This window comes from Trichechus manatus, unplaced genomic scaffold (genome assembly GCF_000243295.1).
Source record: "Trichechus manatus latirostris isolate Lorelei unplaced genomic scaffold, TriManLat1.0 scaffold00029, whole genome shotgun sequence".
Taxonomy (NCBI): Eukaryota; Metazoa; Chordata; class Mammalia; order Sirenia; family Trichechidae; genus Trichechus; species Trichechus manatus.
The window spans coordinates 3,028,352-3,045,839 of NW_004443965.1; the positions used below are offsets into that span (position 1 = coordinate 3,028,352).

Here is a 17,488-nt window from a genome sequence, read left to right on the forward strand (position 1 = left end):
GCTCACAGGCTTTTAAGACCCCAGACACTATTCACCAAGGTAGAATGTAGAACATTGTCTTTATAAACTGTGTTATGCCAATTGAGCTAGATGTTCCCCGTAATCATTTTTTTTTTTTTAAATGTCAACTAACCAAATAATACTAGTAATATACACCAGGGGTCAGAAAACTTTTCTATAAAGGGCCAGATAGTAAATATTTAAGGTCTGGGTATCAGGGTAGGCTATTCAGTCTCTGTTGCAAATAGTCAACTCTGCCATTGTAGCACAAAAATGGCCACAAAACACATGAGCTTTACTGTGTTCTATTAAAACTTTATTTATAAAAACAGGTGACAGGTCATATTTGGCCCGTGGGCTGTACCTGGCCAACCTCTGATATAGACTATCGAAGGGTAGGGAGGTACCACTTCCTCCTCACTCCAGTTTACTCTTTCTCTGCGGAAAAAGCCCTTTTAGCTTTATATTTGTGGTCTCTCTCTACCTGGGGTGAATTCAGAAGGAAAAACTGGGCAAGCATGGCAGGGCAGCCCCTTCTTCTTCCCTATCTCTTGGTTATGACTGACCCACAGGAAACGCACATTCTTTTCTGCTTCTCCAGGGGCCCAGCCTGCCCTGCAGTGTGGAAAAGCCGGCCTGGCCAAGGCTCTGGGTGGGTAAGCCTGTCTAATAATAGGCTTCAGTATTAGAAACCCTCTTACCCCAGGTATGAACCACATTCTCTAATATCAGAGTATTATTTTAGCCTCCATATACTTGACTCTTGTTTTCTTTCTTAGTTGGTTCAGAACTTGGACAAGGAAGTAGCATGCTATTTATTGGGCCCCTCAGAGATCCCTACCTAGACATCAACTCACAGCAGTTGGACTAAGAGGGGATTAAAAGTGGAGAGGCAGGGCTCCGACTTACCTCTGCGGCTCAGAACAATGCATGTACCATGAGGTCTCCCCTTGTCCCAGGGTACCAGCCTGCACAGCCGAGCTGGAGCAGATGCCAAGTCGATAAGCTGGGCAGTCTGTGACCGTGGTTTCCCAGTAATGCTGGCCACAGGCAGGCAGCTCCTCGCCCAGCACTGATGGGATTCTGCAGGCAAAGTTAATCAGATTAAGTTTAGAACAGAAATCACCAGCACTTATCTCATGAGGGTCAACATTCCCAAACTTACATAGTTTAGGCAGGGTTCTATCCTTAGAAACTGCTGGAATTTGACTAAAGACCTTTTTGTTCACTGTGTCCCCAACTTTTCTGACCTGATCACCACAGAATTCCCCAAACCCTCTACATGCATTTGACATATTTTCCACTGCCAGTTATAATTAATCTGCTTTGTAGAGGCTTGTGGTCAACAGTCTTCTGGACTCTGGCCTTTTTGGATTATAGTAGGTGCACCTGAGAGGTTGTTTAAAGGTCTTTCTGTCTCACCTTAGCTATTTTTTGTAACAGTCACAGTGAAATGAACTGAAGAACTTTTACCTGCTGATGGGTGACCTTGTTTTCATGAGTTGCTCAATTTTGCTTTGAAATGACTGAGACAGCAAGGAAGCATTTTTAATTTAAGCAGCATTAATATTCAGTCAGAACCTCTCCCTGTTCCCTTTAATGGATGAGAAAACGATTAATGCAAGGGACTGTTTTCCACTTTCTCATTTCAGAGAGGTGGCTACTGACAAGCCCTCACTCTGGAGGAAAGCCCTGATATTTATGAACTAATTTTCAGGTTAATAATCAATAATATTCTATAAAATATAATTACCATCAGTTATTATTATGAACTGTTATCAACCTTCAGTCTATTTCTTTTCTTTTTGTTTTTTTAAAAAAACCAAAAAGACAGAAAAGCCCAGTCCATTTCTTAAATTTTTTCCTGAATTCACTCATTTGTGTATTTTTCAGCAAGTACAATGTGCCAGGCCCCATGCTAGATTCTGGGTATTCAAAGATGCAGGAGACAGGTCTGCTGCTTGAGGATTACTCAGGATCTAAAACAAAACCCATTGCCATTGAGAAGATTTTGACTCATAGCGACCCTGTAGGACAGAGTAGAATTGCCCCATAGGCTTTGCAACGAGCAGCTGGTGGATTTGAACTGCCGGCCTTTTGGTTAGTGGTCGACCTCTTAACCACTGTGCCACCAGGGCTCCATTCAGGATCTAGTGACTGACAAATGATCCCACCAAGTAGTCAGTCCTTTTAGACAGTAAAATTAAAGAGCGCCTGGAGTGCCAGAGAAGGGTTGGCCATCTTCCAGGGCAGGTAACACCTGAGCTCGGCCTTCGCCAGACCAGCAATCTGATAGGAAAACAGTGCATGTCACTGTTGATAGGCTCCGTGTTTTACTGTGAGAACTTGCAGCCCACCAATCCTTGAGCATATCAGCACCATCAGCAGCACGTGTTTCACAAGGTGTTACAGTTTTCAAAAGACTTTCATATATTTTCTCCCATTTGACCATTTTGACCCTCAAAATAATCATGAGAGGTTACATGCAAACTGCAGGACAGTCTCCCCACCTTGTCCTCAGCTTTTGGCTCTTCTTTACTTCAGTGCTTCCCTTTGTTGTGGGTACTGTGGGGGCAGGATTCTGAAAGCCCTGCATGTGGCCAGAACTAAGTACTCAACAAAATGTCATCCTCCTCTGTTCATTTTCAAGTAGGTTGATACAAAATCCAATTTGCTATGGAAAATTATAGGAGAATTAACCTGGACTATTTTTCATTGAACCAGCGATAATACCTTGAAACAGACTATGTTTTAAACAAAACCATCTGTGCTTATATTTCCAATAAACATGTTGACACTTTCTCCAAGTTCTGAACTGTAGCTGCCACTTTCTGCCTAGTAACGAACTGTAACTGAACTAAATGGTGTGCACACATTTATATTCAACACAATACCTGGGCATGGTCATTAGGCCAGGAATATGCTCAGGTGAGGCCACACTGAGGTGACACACTCTAAGAAGATTCTACTGCTGAGGCATCAGCACACTTGTGCTTTCTTCTTCTACTTACTCTGTCAGCCGTCTTCTCTCAGCAAAGCTGATCACTGTCCCATTGGAGGAAATTTGCAGTGCAGGGTGAGCTGTTTCTCTCAGCAGTAGAAACCTAGTTCCTGTTGCAGTTAAGAAAATAGGATTAAAACATTGCCACAATGTCAAGAGCTGTCCCTAGGCTAAGCTTCACGGTTCAGATGTTGTCTCCCTTTTCCCTGACATCAAAATTCCCTGCTCAGAGTTTGCAGATCCACAGCCAAAAACTGCATCCAAGATAAGGCATCCGTGAATGCCAGTGGCTGGTTTCCACCACCTGGTGCCACTTAGTTACACCGTCACAAGTGTCTCTCATAAAAGAGCTTCCGCCTGCTACACAAAGTGTGGTCTTTCCATCAGCAGCATCTACATCACCTGGAAACTACATAGAATGGTCGACTCTCGGGCCCCACCCCAGAACTATGGAATCACAATCCATATTTTAACAAGATCCTCAGGAGATTCATGTGACATTAAGATTTGGAGAAGCAGTGGTGTAACCCAAAGGAATGATTCTAATAGTAGAAGTTACAAGCACCATACTGGGCCTGAGAGGAAAACATTTCTGGGGAGGCAGCCGTTATGTCCTCCCTTTACAGACATCAGGCTGTAACTACATTACAAACAAGGCACGTGTACAAGTTTCTACTTGTTGGCAGGTCACTAAATGTGCTACCCTCAATCTTGTGCCATCTGAGTCTAGGATAAGATAATAAAAGATCCCCTTTCCATTCCTCACTTCCCTTCATAATAATTGAGACTAGCCAATTATTGTTGGCAACATCTGGGTATTATCCCCAAAATGTCATTGAACGGTTTTATCAGTTCCTTGAGTCATTGATTCACTCATTCAGTGAGTCAACAAACATTAATTGGCACATACTACGTGCCAGGTGCCAACAATAAACAGAGGACTAAGACTAGAAACTTGGTCATAGAATTCACAGTGTAATAGAAAAGGAATCTCCCTACTCACCCTAAACACACAGATACACACATCCCCTAACTCCAAAACGTATCGACACATTATTGCACATTATAAACCAAACAAAAATTGTCGGGAGAGATTTTTTTAAAAATACTAACGTCTGGCCCACCTCCAGATCAATTAAGTCAGAGTATCTAGGCATGGGGTCCGTGCATCAGTATTTTTAATCGGGCTGAGTCATTGCTAATGGACAGCAAAGGCTGAGAACCTCTAAACCAGAAGAAAATAAACATTTTGATGTTTGACCAATCTCGGGTCTTCATACCAAAAACCTAGCATCAGCAGCAGGTTCGGGGCTTTATGAAGTTGTCCTCTAGGATGACTTCTCTGGGTGGTAGAAGGGAAGAAAAGATAATAGCTCTTCGTGTATGAAGGAGAAAGTACCTCTCGTGGAAATGAGGGCAGCTTCACTCTGCTCACTTGTCCCAAATGCGTTGATGGCTCTCACATAGAAAAAATAATTATCATTGGGTTGAAGGTTAACTTTCAGCTGGAGTCCTTTAATTCCAGAGAAAGATCTAAACATAAAGGAAAAATAATGGTTTTAAATATAATACCACATGCTAGGTGACTTGTCATATTTCAGTTTTGTAGTGAACGAACATCTTTTATGAACTACGAACAATTGTTTTCTTCTCTATGACCACCAGAGTTAGCAAGCCAAATTGTGCAAAATGGTCATTGTCCGTTAAGATTACTTTGTCAAATCATTCCTATTTTTGTCAACTTTTGTTCAATACATGCCTTCCACAACGCTCTTTAGAAGGAAACTGGACAAACTTACTTATTTATTTTTATTTACTTTAGATAAAGGTTTACAGAACAAGCTAGCTTCTCATTAAACATTTAGTACACATATTGTTTTATAACATTAGGTAACAACGCCACCATATGTAACACTCTCCCTTCTTGACCTTGGGTTCCCTATTACCTGATGCGCTTCTTTAGTCTCGTTTTGTTTTATGGGCGTGTCTAATCTTTGGATAAAGGGTGAACCTCGAGACTGACTTCATTACTGAGCTAAAAGGGTGACCAGGGGCCATACTCTCAGGGATTCTCCACTCACTGTCAGGCCAGTAAGTCTGGTCTTTTTTTGTGAGTTAGAGTTTTGTTCTACATTTTTCTCCAGCTCTGTCTGGGACCCTCTGTTGTGATCTCTGTCAGAGCAGTCAGTGGTGGTAGCCGGGCACCATCTAGCTGTACTGGACTCAGTCTGGTGGAGGCTGTGGTAGTTGTGGTCCATTAGTCCATTGGATTAATCTTTCCCTTGTATCTTTAGTTTTCTTCATTCTCCCTTGCTCCTGAAGGGGTGAGACCAGTGGCATATATTAGATGGCCGCTCACAGGCTTTTAAGACCCCAGACACTACTCACCAAAGTGGAATGTAGAACATTTTCTTTATAGACTAGGTTATGCCAATTGAGCTAGATGTCCCCCTAGACCATGGTTCCCACAACACTCAGCCCAACAAATCGGTATCTCAGGGAGTTTGGATGTCTCTATGGACCTTCCACGACCTTGCCTTGTACAAGTTGTGCTGGCTTCCCCAGAATTGTGTACTATCTTATCCTTCACCAAAGTTACCACTTATCTACTGTCTTATTTAGTGTTTTTCCATCACCACCTCTCCCCTTCCTCATAACCGTCAAAGATGATTTCTTTTTGTGTGTAAAACTTTCCATGAGTTTTTACAGTAATCGTCCCATACAATATTTGTCCTTATGTGCTTGACTTATTCCACTGGTATAATGCCCTTCAGATTCATCCATGTTATGAGATGCTTCACAGATTCATCATTGTTCTTTATCGTTGCATAATACTCCATTGTGTGTATGTACCACAGTTCGTTTATCCATTCATCTGTTGATAGGTACCTAGTTGTTTCCATCTTTTTGCTGTTATAAACAATGCGGCAATGAACATGGGTGTGCATATGTCTATTTGTGTGACGACTCTTAGTCCTGTAGGATTTATTCCTAGGAGTGGGATTGCTGGATCATATGGTATTTCTATTTCTAGCTTTCTAAGGAAGCGCCATATTATTTTCCACAATGTTGTATCATTTTGCATTCCCACCAGCTGTGCAGCAGTGCATAAAGTTCTGATTTCCCCACGGCCTCTCCAACATTTGTTATTTCCAATTGTTTTTGATTCGTGCCAGTAATGACCAGGTGAGATGGTATCTCACTCTGGTTTTTATTTGCATTTCTCTAATGGCTAGTGGTCACGAGCATTTCCTCATGTGTCTGTTCACCGCTTGAATGTCTTCTTGGGTGAAGTGTCTGTTCATTTCCTTTGCCCATTTTTTAATTGGATGATTTATCTTTTTGTTGTAGATGTGCTGGATTTTCCTGCAGATTTTAGAGATTAGACCTTCATCTGATTTATAATAGCCAACATTTTTTCCCCAGTCCATAGGTTGTCTTTTTACTCTTTTGGTGAAGTCTTCTGATGAGCATAAGTGTTTAATTTTTAGAAGATCCCAGTTATCTAGCTTATCTTCCAGAGTTTGTGTGTTGTTGGTTATGGTTTGTATCCTGTTATTAGGGCCTCTAACATTGATCCTATTTTTTCTTCTATGAACTTTATAGTTTTGGGTTTTAGATTTATGTCTTTGATTCATTTTGAATTAGTTTTTGTGTATGATGTTAGGTGAGTACTGTTTCATTTTTTTGCAGATGGACATCCAGTTTTTCCAGCACCATTTGCTAAAAAGACTGTCTTTTCCCCATTTGATGGACTTTGGGCCCTTGTCAAAGATCAGGTGACCATAGATGGGTGGGATTTACATCTCAGTTCTCAGTTCAGTTCCATTGGTCAATGTATCTGTTGTGTACCAGTACCAGGCTGTTTTGACTACCGTAGCTGTATAGTAGGTTCTGAGGTCAGGTAGTGCGAGTCCTCCTACTGTATTCTTCTTCTTCAATAGTGCTTTACTTATTTGGGGCCTCTTCCCTTTCCATATAAAGTTAATGATTAGTTTTTCCATCTCTTTAAAGAATGTTGTTGGTATTTGGATCAGGAATGCATTGTATTTGTAAATCGCTTTGGGTAGAATTGTCATTTTCACTATGTTGAGTCTACCTCTCCACGAGCATGGTATGTTTTTCCATTTATGTAGATCTCTTTTGGTTTCTTGCAGTAATGTTTTGTAGTTTTCTTTGTATAGGTCTTTTACATCCCTGGTGTGATAGTTAAGATTGTATGTCAACTCCGCTAGACCATTATTCTCAGTGTTTTAGTAGTTGTATAATGTTGTGATCACCCCCATGATGGAATCTGCTGAGTGGTACTGGCGGAGGCGGTGCCTGTGGCAATTCACCACCCTCTCAGTTACCTTCTGCTTGCTCGCCTTGCCAAGGTTTTTGGCTTGTTCAAGACTCAGCTGCTGCCTCTTGTTGTCTCACCTCCGGTTCATGGGACTTGAGCTAGCAGCTTACCTGTTGATCTTGGAATTCATCGAACTTGTCAGCCTGCAAGCAAGAGTCCGGTTCCCCGACCTGCCGACCTTGGGTTTACCAGCCCCTGCAGCTACATGAATCAGGAGAAACCTGATTGTCTTGTCTGCTGATCTTGGAATTCACTGACCTTCACAGCCTGTGAGCGGGAGCCCCTCTCTGACCTGCTGACCTTGGATTCACCAGCTTCTGCAGCTACTTGAACTGGGATAGGCCTCTACCCTGATCTGTGGACTTGGGACGTTTTAGCCTCTACAATTGTGTGAGCTATTTCCTTGATATAAATCTCTCTATATATTTATATGCTTTACTGGTTTTTCTTCTCTAGAGAACCCAGCCTAAGACAGCTAGTTAGATTTATTCCTAAGTATTTTATTTTTTTAGGGACTATTATAAATGGTACTGTTTTCCTGATTTCCTTTTCATGGTTCTATTTATTGGTGTATAGGAATCCATCTGATTTTTGTATGTTTATCTTGTATCCTGCTACTCTGCTGAATCTTCCTATTAGTTCCAGTAGTTTTCTCATGGAGTCTTTTGGGTTTTCTATGTCTAGTATCATATCATCCACAAATAGGGACAGTTTAACTTCTTCATTACCAATTTGGATGCCATTTATTTCTTTTTCTTGCTTTATTGCTCTAGCTAGGACTTCCAGCACAATGTTAAATAGGAGTGGTGATAAAGGGCACCCTTGTCTTGTTCCTGTTTTCAAGCGGAATGTTTTCAGCCTCTCTCCATTAAGAATGATGTTGGATGTTGATTTTGCATAGATGCCCTTTATTATGTTGAGAAATTTCCCTTCTATCTCTATTTTATTAAGAGTTTTTATCAGGAATGGGTGTTGGACTTTGTCCGATGCCTTTACTGCATCAGTTGAGATGATTATGTGATTCTTTTCTTTCCTTTTATTTACGTTGTTTATTACATTGATTAATTTTCTCATGTTGAACCATCCTTGCATACCTGGTATGAATCCTACTTGTCTGTGGTATATTACTTTTTGATATGATGCTGAATTCTATTGGCTAAAATTTTGTTGAGAATTTGTGCATCTATATTCACAAGAGATATTGATCTATGATTTTCTTTTTTAGTGGCATCTTTGCCTGGTTTTGGTATCAGGGTTATGCTGGCTTCATAAAATGAATTCGGAAGTATCACTTCCTTTTCTATGTTCTGAAATAGTTTGAGTAGTACTGGTATAAGCTCTTCTCTGAATGTTTGGTATAATTCTCTAGTGAAGCCATCTGGGCTAGGACTTTTTTTTGTTGGGAGTTTTCTTATTACCTTTTCAATCTCTTCTCTTGTTATGGGTCTGTTACGATTTTCAACATCATTTTATGTTAATTTGGGTAGGTAGTGTGTTTCTAGAAATTTGTCTATTTCCTCTAGGTTTCCAAATTTGTTGGAGCATAGTTTTTCATAATACTCTGTCATGATCCTTTTTATTTCAGTTGGGTCGGTTGTAATGTCCCCCATTTCATTTCTTATTTGAGTTATTTGCGTTCTCTCCTGTTTTTCTTTTGTCAGTCTGGCCAGTGGTTTGTAGATTTTGCTGATCCTTTCAAAGAACCAACTTTTGGTTTTGTTGATTCTATTGTTTTTCTATTCTCTATTTCATTCATTTCTTTATTAATTATTTATAAAGAATAATTATATAATTATAATCTTTATTATTTCCTTTCTTCTGGTGGCTGTGGGCTTTTTTTGCTCTTCTCTATTTGTTCGAGTTGTGTAGCTAATGTTTTGATTTTGTCCCTTTCTTCTTTTTTGATGTGTGCGTCTACTGCTATAAATTGACCTCTGAGGGCTGTCTTTGCTGCATCCCAAAGGTTTTGGTATGATGTGTTTTCATTCTCGTTTGATTCTAGGAATTTCTTTATTCTATCTCTGATTTCTTCTATTACTTGGTAGTTTTTAAGTTATTCAGTTTCCATGTAATTGATTTTTTTTTCCTTGCTCTTCCTGTTGTTAATTTCTACCTTGATGTCATTGTGATCAGAGAAGATACTTTGTATTATTTCAGTGTTTTAGATTTTGTTGAGGGTTGCTCTGTGGCCGAAGATGTGGTCTATTATGGAGAACATTCCATGTGCATTGGAAAAGAATGTGTATTTTGCAGCTGTTGGGTGGAGTGTTCTATATAAGTCTATGAGGTCAAGTTAGCTGATTGTGCCCTTTAGTTCTTCTGTATCTTTGTTGAGTTTCTTTCTAGATGTTCTGTCCTTTACCGAGAGTGGTGCATTGAAGTCTCCTACTATTACTGTGGAACTGTCAATTTCTCTTTTCAGTGCTGTTAGAGTTTGTTTCATGTGTTTTGGAGCCCTGTCATTGGGTGCCTAGATGTTTATTATGGTTATGTCTTCATGATGGATTGTCCCCTTAATCATTACATAATGTCCTTCTTTGTCTTTTATGTTGACTTTGGTTTAAAGTCTATTTTATCTTAGATTAGTATTGCCACTTCTGCTCTTTTTTGGTAGTTGTTTGCCTGGTATATTTTTTTTTTGATCCTTTGATTTTTAAAAAAATTTACATCATTGTTTCTAAGATGCATCTCTTGTAGACAGCACATTGATGGATCCTGTTTTTTTATCCATTCTGTCACTCTGTGTCTCTTTATTGGTGCATTTAGGCCATTTATATTCAGTATAATTATTGATATGTATGAGTTTATTGCTGTCATTTTGTAGTGCTTTTTTTGTGGTATTGACGTTTTCTTTGTTCCTCTTACTCTCCTGTGCTGAATTCCTTTTGTTTGTGGATTTTTTTTTTCATTTCTTTTGTTTTTGTAGGTTTTGTTATTACTGAGACTTTATGTTTTTTTTCTTTATTTTGATGAATAGGTTTGTTACCTTTATTTTTGGTTACCTTGAAATTTACCCTTATCTTCATAGGTTTGAACCAGTCTATTATTACTTGGTATCGCCTTGCTTTCCTCTCCATTAGGAAGTTCTATACCTACACAGTTTTGTCCTTCTTTATTGTTCTGATGTTGTTGTCATTTACAGATTAACCTCTCTGGTTCCCTGTTGTAATTCCTTTGGTTTTGGATAGTCCTTGAGAGTTCATTTCCTAGGTTGGTATCTGGCTGGTACAATCTTGTGTCCTGTATTCAGCCTGTGGTCTGATGTTGTTTGTTCTCAGACTGAAGGACTCCCTTTAATAATTCTTGTAAGTTTGGTTTGGCTTTTACATATTCCCTTAATTTCTGTTTATCTGGAAATGTCCTAATTTCACCATCATATTTGAACAAGAATTTTACAGGGTATATTATTCTTGGTTGATGATTTTTTCTTTCAAGGTTTTATATATGTCATCCCACTGCCTTCTTGCCTGCACAGTTTCTGCCGAATAATCAGAGCTTAGTCTTATTGTTTCCCCTCTGTATGTGACTTTTCATTTTTCTCGAGCTGCTCTCAGGATTCTTTCTTTGTTTTTGGTTTTAGCGAGTGTGATTATGGTATGCCTTTGTGATTTTCTTTTGAGGTCTATCCCATATGGGGTTCATTGAGCTTCTTGGATGGTCAGCTTTTCATCTTTCATGATATTAGGGAAGTTTTCTGTCAGCAGTTCTTCAATGATCCTCTGTGTGTTTTCCATTTTTGCCCCCTGTTCTGGAACTCCGGTCACTCAGAAATTTTTGCTTTTGATTGTATCCCATATAATTCTCAGGGTTTCTTCATTTTTCTATGTTCTTTTTTCTGATTTTTCCTCACACAAAGTTGTATCCAAGTATTTATCTTCAATTTCACTGATCCTGTCTTCTGTTGTTTCAAACCTGTTCCTCAGCCCTTCTATGGCCCATTGTCCATTTCTGAAATCTCGTTGTTTATCTTTTGGATTTGTAATTGTTGTTTTTATATGATTTCTAGTTGTGAATTTATTTTGGCTTTTTGTCCCTGTATTATTTTCTTGAATTCTTCCATTTTTTGTCTGTATTTTCCATGAATGTGTCTGCCTTTTCCATGAATTTGTCTACTTTTTCCTCATTATTGTCTTTTTGTTTCAACTCTTGGATAGCTCTTGAATAATAGAGACTTGAATTCTCTATCAGGTAGTTCTAGTGCTTTTTCTTCTACTGGAAAGTCATCTGGTGTTTTATTTTGGATGCTTACTGGAAGCATCTTGTCATTTTTTTATATGTTTTGATATTGTCTGTTGTCTTCAGGACATTCAGCAGTTATTTTCTTCATTTATTGATTGTATATTTGTTTGTTTTGTCCTGCTTTTTGTTTTATTTGGTTATGTCTGAGCAGTTAGGCTGTGCTTCCTTTGTTGTTTGCTCATCTGTGGGCACGATACTTTTCACCTCCTTGTCCAATGGGCAGAGCTAGTTGCTCCGCTATGGTTCAGCATGTCAGGTCCAGCTGAAGGGAAAGGGCTGGGATGAGTGGTTTGTGGCATGTAGCAGGGCCGACAGGGAAGGCCTGGAGTCAGCAGGGCAGGCTCTAGTAGGCTGTGCCTGTGCTACTCAGCGATGTGATGTTCAGCACATGGTGCAGGTAGGCAGGAAGGAGGGGGGAGGTTGTGATATGTGGAGCTAAGATGGGTATGGGAAAGAAGATAGAGAGGAGAGAGAAGCAGGAGACAAAAACAAAAAAGAGTGCTAAGGGAGCTTGCTGTTGGAGTGGAGAGATGAGAAACTGAGAAATGGGGAAAAACAAAAAGGAAAAAAGAAAAAGAGAAATAAATAAATAAATAAATTTTAAAAAAGAAAAGCCCCCAGGGATCCCACCAGTGTGGCTGCTGAGACCAGGGAAGTGGCTCCCTAGTCACACAGTACAACCTGGCTAGAAGGGGCAGTGGTGTCACACAGCACCAGGTATTCAGGAGACAGGAAAAGAAAGTAAGTATAGAGAGATGAGAAACTGAGAAATAAAGAAAAACAAAAAGGAAAAAAAAAAAAAGAAAAAAGAAATGCTCCCAGGGATCCCACTAGTGCAGCTACGCAAACCGGGGAAGTGGCTCCCAAGCTGGGAAGTACAGCATGGCGAGAAGGGGCTCCCAAGCCATGAAAAGAAAAAAAATACAAACAAACGGAACAGAACGAAACAAAACAAATCAAAAACAAACAAACAAAAAAGTCCCCAGGGATCCCATCATCATGGCAGCATGGACCAGGGAAGCAGTTCCCCAGCTGAGTAGCATTTCACAGCCTTTCAAGAAGAAGCAAAGATGGCACACAGAGCCAGGTGTTCAAGAAAAAGGAGGCAGAGGAGGTGAGAGGCAGGGAAGAAACCAAAACAACAGAGAAAAGCAACACCATCAACAAAGAAATGGCACTGAGAGAGCCAGTCAGTGTGGGCAGGGTGAATCCAAGTGGCACGGAGCCAGAGCTGGTGCCTACCAGCCAAGAGATTGTGGCCAGTGGGTAGCGGCAAAAGTCAAGAGGGGGGAAGAAAAGTGGGGGGTAGGAAAGTGCATATCGCTAGTTACCAGATGCTCTGTCTCCTGTTAGGAGCTCTGTGAATCGCTTTCCTGTACTCCCTGTCTGCCGATCTCCAGCAGGAGTCCAAGATGGTGAATCCATGCTGCATTAATTGATAGGGGACCTTTGCTGGTATCTCCTCCCTCTCTGTTCTCTGTCAGTTTCTTATTCCATTCAGTGCTTGGCTGAGTTCTTTATCTCTTCATTTGACGCTTCAGGTTCCAGGATTGATGTTTGTCTTTGTTTTACTCATTTTTTTGGGTCTCTGCTTTGGAGGGACAGCGTGGTGCTTCTGTCTGTACTGCCACATTGGCTCCTCCTTTTATTTTTAAGAAAATAAACTAAGTTTGTGATTAATTATATTTATTTTTTTACCAATTATTGCCTGAGATGGCCCTTTTGGATTAAGATAATGTTAAACAAATTCTATAGTACAAGGAACCCTAATTATCTCATTAACAAATTTAAACTGGGGAAAATTCAAGATGAGTGATGATTTTGTATATAGTTATTGTCATCATGCAAAAAGCCACCTATGGTAACAGAAATTTAAGATCTCTAGAGGAAGGAATATCTTTTAAGGACTACTTGATCCCAGCAAGAAAAGAGAATTCTAATCACAAAAAAAAAAAAAAAAAAAAATCTCCGAAGTTGCTATTCTTAAATTGTTCGCTTATATCAAAGGAAACGTGTTGGTCATGGTTTCTAATTCACAGGGGGATTGTCTAATACACTGTGACAGCCCAACCATTTAAACACAGATAGACTTTCCAGATTTGGAGATAGAGCTCTCTGAACTTGACAATGGGCTGGGATAGTTTCGTGCCTCTTTTCCATTCTCTTCATCTACTTGTTTTCATAGCCTAGAGCATTTATAAAAATAAAGTACACAAGTACTCGTTAGGTTAGCCCCCATTTGTGGGGGGCCTTGTAAGAATTCCTAACCAGAGCACTAAGGAGCCAGGGTTTTGGTCCTGGGAGATGTGGATTGAATAATTGATCAATGAAACAAAAGCACAACAGACCTGATGTTCATTCTGAGGTGAGGTTTTGTGTTTTGTTCTTCTGTTTTTGTTTTGAATGAATGTAGCAGTACAATCAAAGAGTGGCCAATGTTTACCCACAGACTATTTTTTCAGGTCATTTCTATTCCTGTTGTCTTATTTCACTTCTCAATACTTGCCTCAAAAAATAATAACATGGAGAACCGGAAAAAATACAAAGTGTCATTGACTCAGAAAACAAACTATCCAGAAGTTCTTCAAAGCAGAAAATCTGTATAGAGTAACTATTCCTCACCTCATCCCTAATGTGTAAAGGTACCAAAAGCCAGAACGTGTTCCTGAGAAGGAAGGGAAGGTGGGGAGCAGCCTAGGTCTATTTGTGTATCTGCTATTTAGTCCCCTGTGTCTGCAAAAGGTCAGTGCAAACTTCTCAGTTTTTACTAGTTGTTATTTCAGAACCTATCGCCTGACCAGGCCCTTGGGAGAGTACTATGTTTAGATGCACTGAGAAAAGATCAATGAAATTGAGCCACATGTCCACTGCCAACTAATTATGCTTCAGTTAATTAATGAAAAACCATGCCTTATGAGTGGTAATGTAATTCTTGACTAAAATGTCTAGAGTATTAATCTGGGGTAGATGCATAGTATATCTTGTTTGAATTTATAACTAACAAAATGTTTTAAATGTACATTAATTATAATTAGTAATAAAATTATTGTCTCAGTAAGCACACTTGGGCCTGAACTAAATTTCAGACTTCATTCACCATTAAATAAATATTGATCACTTACCATGTTTCTAGGCTCTGTCTCTGACTGTTAACCCTGAAGCCTAAGAGGGAAGTAGCAAGGATAGATGAGGAAATTTCAGCTCTAGAAACAGGATGAAACATACTGGCTTCATTTTGTAACAGTTTTCAGTTGTTAAATACAAAGGATGCTGGTTTTTAGGTAAGTATCTGCTCTTAAGTTTTGTGAGGTCTGTCAAGGAGAAAATTCCTTATGTAGTCAACTGCATGCTATGTCTCATTACTCATTTAAAGAACAAAGGTTTACATGGTACTGAAGTCAAAATTTGGGATGAGATCCTGCTTTCCGTGCATGAAACAGAGGTCATGCAGATTTGACAAATATGCACAATACCCTCACTGAATCTGTGAAATAAAAGCACCAGGCATGAAAAAGAAAGTAATACAAAATGTGGTGGTGTTTTATTGCTAACAATTTGTCACCTTATGCTCAAGCACCGAGAACAAAGTGAATACAAATGGTTTGTTTCCGTGCCTATTCATTCTGTCTGAGCTCACCTAGATGTCATATAAAGTTTTCACGTCAGTTGTCCCTGCTTTGTAACCAAATGAAAACTTCAAAAATTTTGGAATTTGAAATCTGAAGAGTGACACCCTTCCGTAGATTATTATTTTAAAAACAAAACTTGCCACAATTTTCAAGTGAATCCACATGATTTATAATGAGCTTTGCAGAGTTTGCCAGTAGAATACAAGTTCACAGAAAGGCCAAAGTTACTGAGAATATCCAAACTGAGGTAAGTTATCAAACAGCAAACGGAACCCCAGCAGGTTGCTGGGGATTTTAGACTGATGTGATTATGATTAGAAGCCCAGAGCCAATATTAAAATTCACAACACAAAATGTGACTCAAATGTTCTCACTTTGGGTCATAAGTGTGGGATTCTCCCTATAAGTGCCATACCCATTGCCAACTCATAGCAACCCTACAGGACAGAGTAGAACTGCCACATAGGGTTTCCAATGAGCAGCTGGTGAATTCAAATTGCTGACCCTTTGGTTAGTAGCTGAGCTCTTAACCACTGTGCCACAGGGCTCCACAAGTGCCATAGTGCAGTGAAAAGGGATGGCTCTATATGTGGAGGATCAAAGAGTAGTAGGGCAAGGAACAGAAACCCTGATGCATCAGCAGATTAGCTGATTGCTAGTGGCTCATATACAAGGGCTCCCATACAAGTGCAATAATCATTGCTGTCGAGTCAATTCTGACTCATAGCAACCCTATAGGACAGAGTAGAACTGCCCTATAGGGTTTCCAAGGAGCAGCTGGTGGATTTGAACTGCGAAACTTTTGGTTAGTAGCTGAGCTCTTAACCAGTGCACCACCAGGGCTCTACAAGTGCCATAGTGCAGTGGAAAGAGATGGCTGTATATGTGGAGAATCAAGGAGTAGTAGGGCAAGGAACAGAAACACTGACACATCAGCAAACTAGCTGATTGCTGGTGGCTCATAAGTATGCTATAGGGTATGAACTTATCATAGAGCTCTGTACCCAGCAGATCTTCAGAGGACTCTCAACCTGTTCATTTCTCCACTGGGAGGACACAGAACAGTTATAGAGCAGAGAGAAACAACTTATGCTTTCATTCTTTAGATTTTACAAGGAATGACTGAAAAGTTTGCTGTGAACAATAAGGCAAGAATCATTTTAAGTGGAATTAAAAAGAATATTTGCAAAGTAAAAAATCATTCAGAACATCATCCTAAAGGGGAAAACACTAAAAGTATTCCCATAAAAGTCAGAAAGAGAGACATGAGGTTTTAAAAAAAGGAAGGTAGAAGGTAAAATTATTTTTTATCTTTTTTGCAACATTTGTAGATGACTTGACTGTTTATCTAGAAAACCCAAGAAAATCAACAAAGAAAACCTCTTATATTAATAATAGAGTTCAGTAAGATGGCTAGGTACAAAACTAATATAAGAATCAAAAGCCTTCATAAATAAATAACCAAGTAGAAAATAAAATGGAAGATCTTATTTAGAATAGCAACAAACTTAACAAGAAATGTATAAGACTTATATGAAGAACATTAAAAAACATTACTGAAGGAAATCCAAAAAAGTTCATATATCAAATAGTTGTATATCTGCATATCTATAACTGGATATACGTATACATCTGGAAGATAGATAGATAACTGGAATATATATATAGAGAGAGATAAGGCATTTTAAAATATGACACAAAAACTAAAAGCTTTTTAAAAAAGAGATTGATAAATTCAACTAAATTAACATTAAAAATTATGAATGGGAAAAAATATTTGCAACTCCTATTACAGATGAGGACTAATTTCCTTAGTAAAAAGAAGAGCTTTTACAAATCTGTAAGAAAAATATCACAATCCGGCAAGGAAAAAAAAAATGGATAAAGGAAATGAGCAGACAGTTCATAGAAAAGGAAATACATAGCTCTTAAACATATGAAACGATGTTGACTCTAATAAAAGAAATGCAAAATAAAACTATAATAAGATTCCATTTTCTACCTCTCAAAGTGTCAAAGATTAAAAAGTTTGACACCACCATGTATAGGCAAGGGATGAAGAAACAAGCACTCATATAAGCTATTGGTGGGAGTATCAATAGCCACAACCTCTGTGGAGACAGTTTGGTAATATCTATCAAAATTTAAAATATACATACTTTTAAACCAGTCATTCTACATCTAGGAACTTATCATACAGACATACTTGCACATGGGTGAATTGATAAATACACAAAGTTGTTTACTGTAGCATTGCTTGTGACAGCAAGACAA

The 17,488-nt window shown here is 39.1% G+C and overlaps 1 protein-coding gene across 1 annotated transcript in view; it reads right to left on the bottom strand.

Annotated features, from left to right (window-relative positions):
* CMYA5 (cardiomyopathy associated 5) overlaps positions 1-17,488 on the bottom strand; it is a 103,911-nt gene that overhangs the window by 7,349 nt on the left and 79,074 nt on the right. The window contains exons 10-12 of the mRNA XM_023729471.1: positions 4,401-4,534; positions 3,012-3,111; positions 910-1,083 (exon numbers count right to left, since the gene is read on the bottom strand). Coding sequence (XP_023585239.1) covers positions 910-1,083; positions 3,012-3,111; positions 4,401-4,534 — 408 coding nt within the window. The remainder of the gene's footprint in view (positions 1-909; positions 1,084-3,011; positions 3,112-4,400; positions 4,535-17,488) is intronic.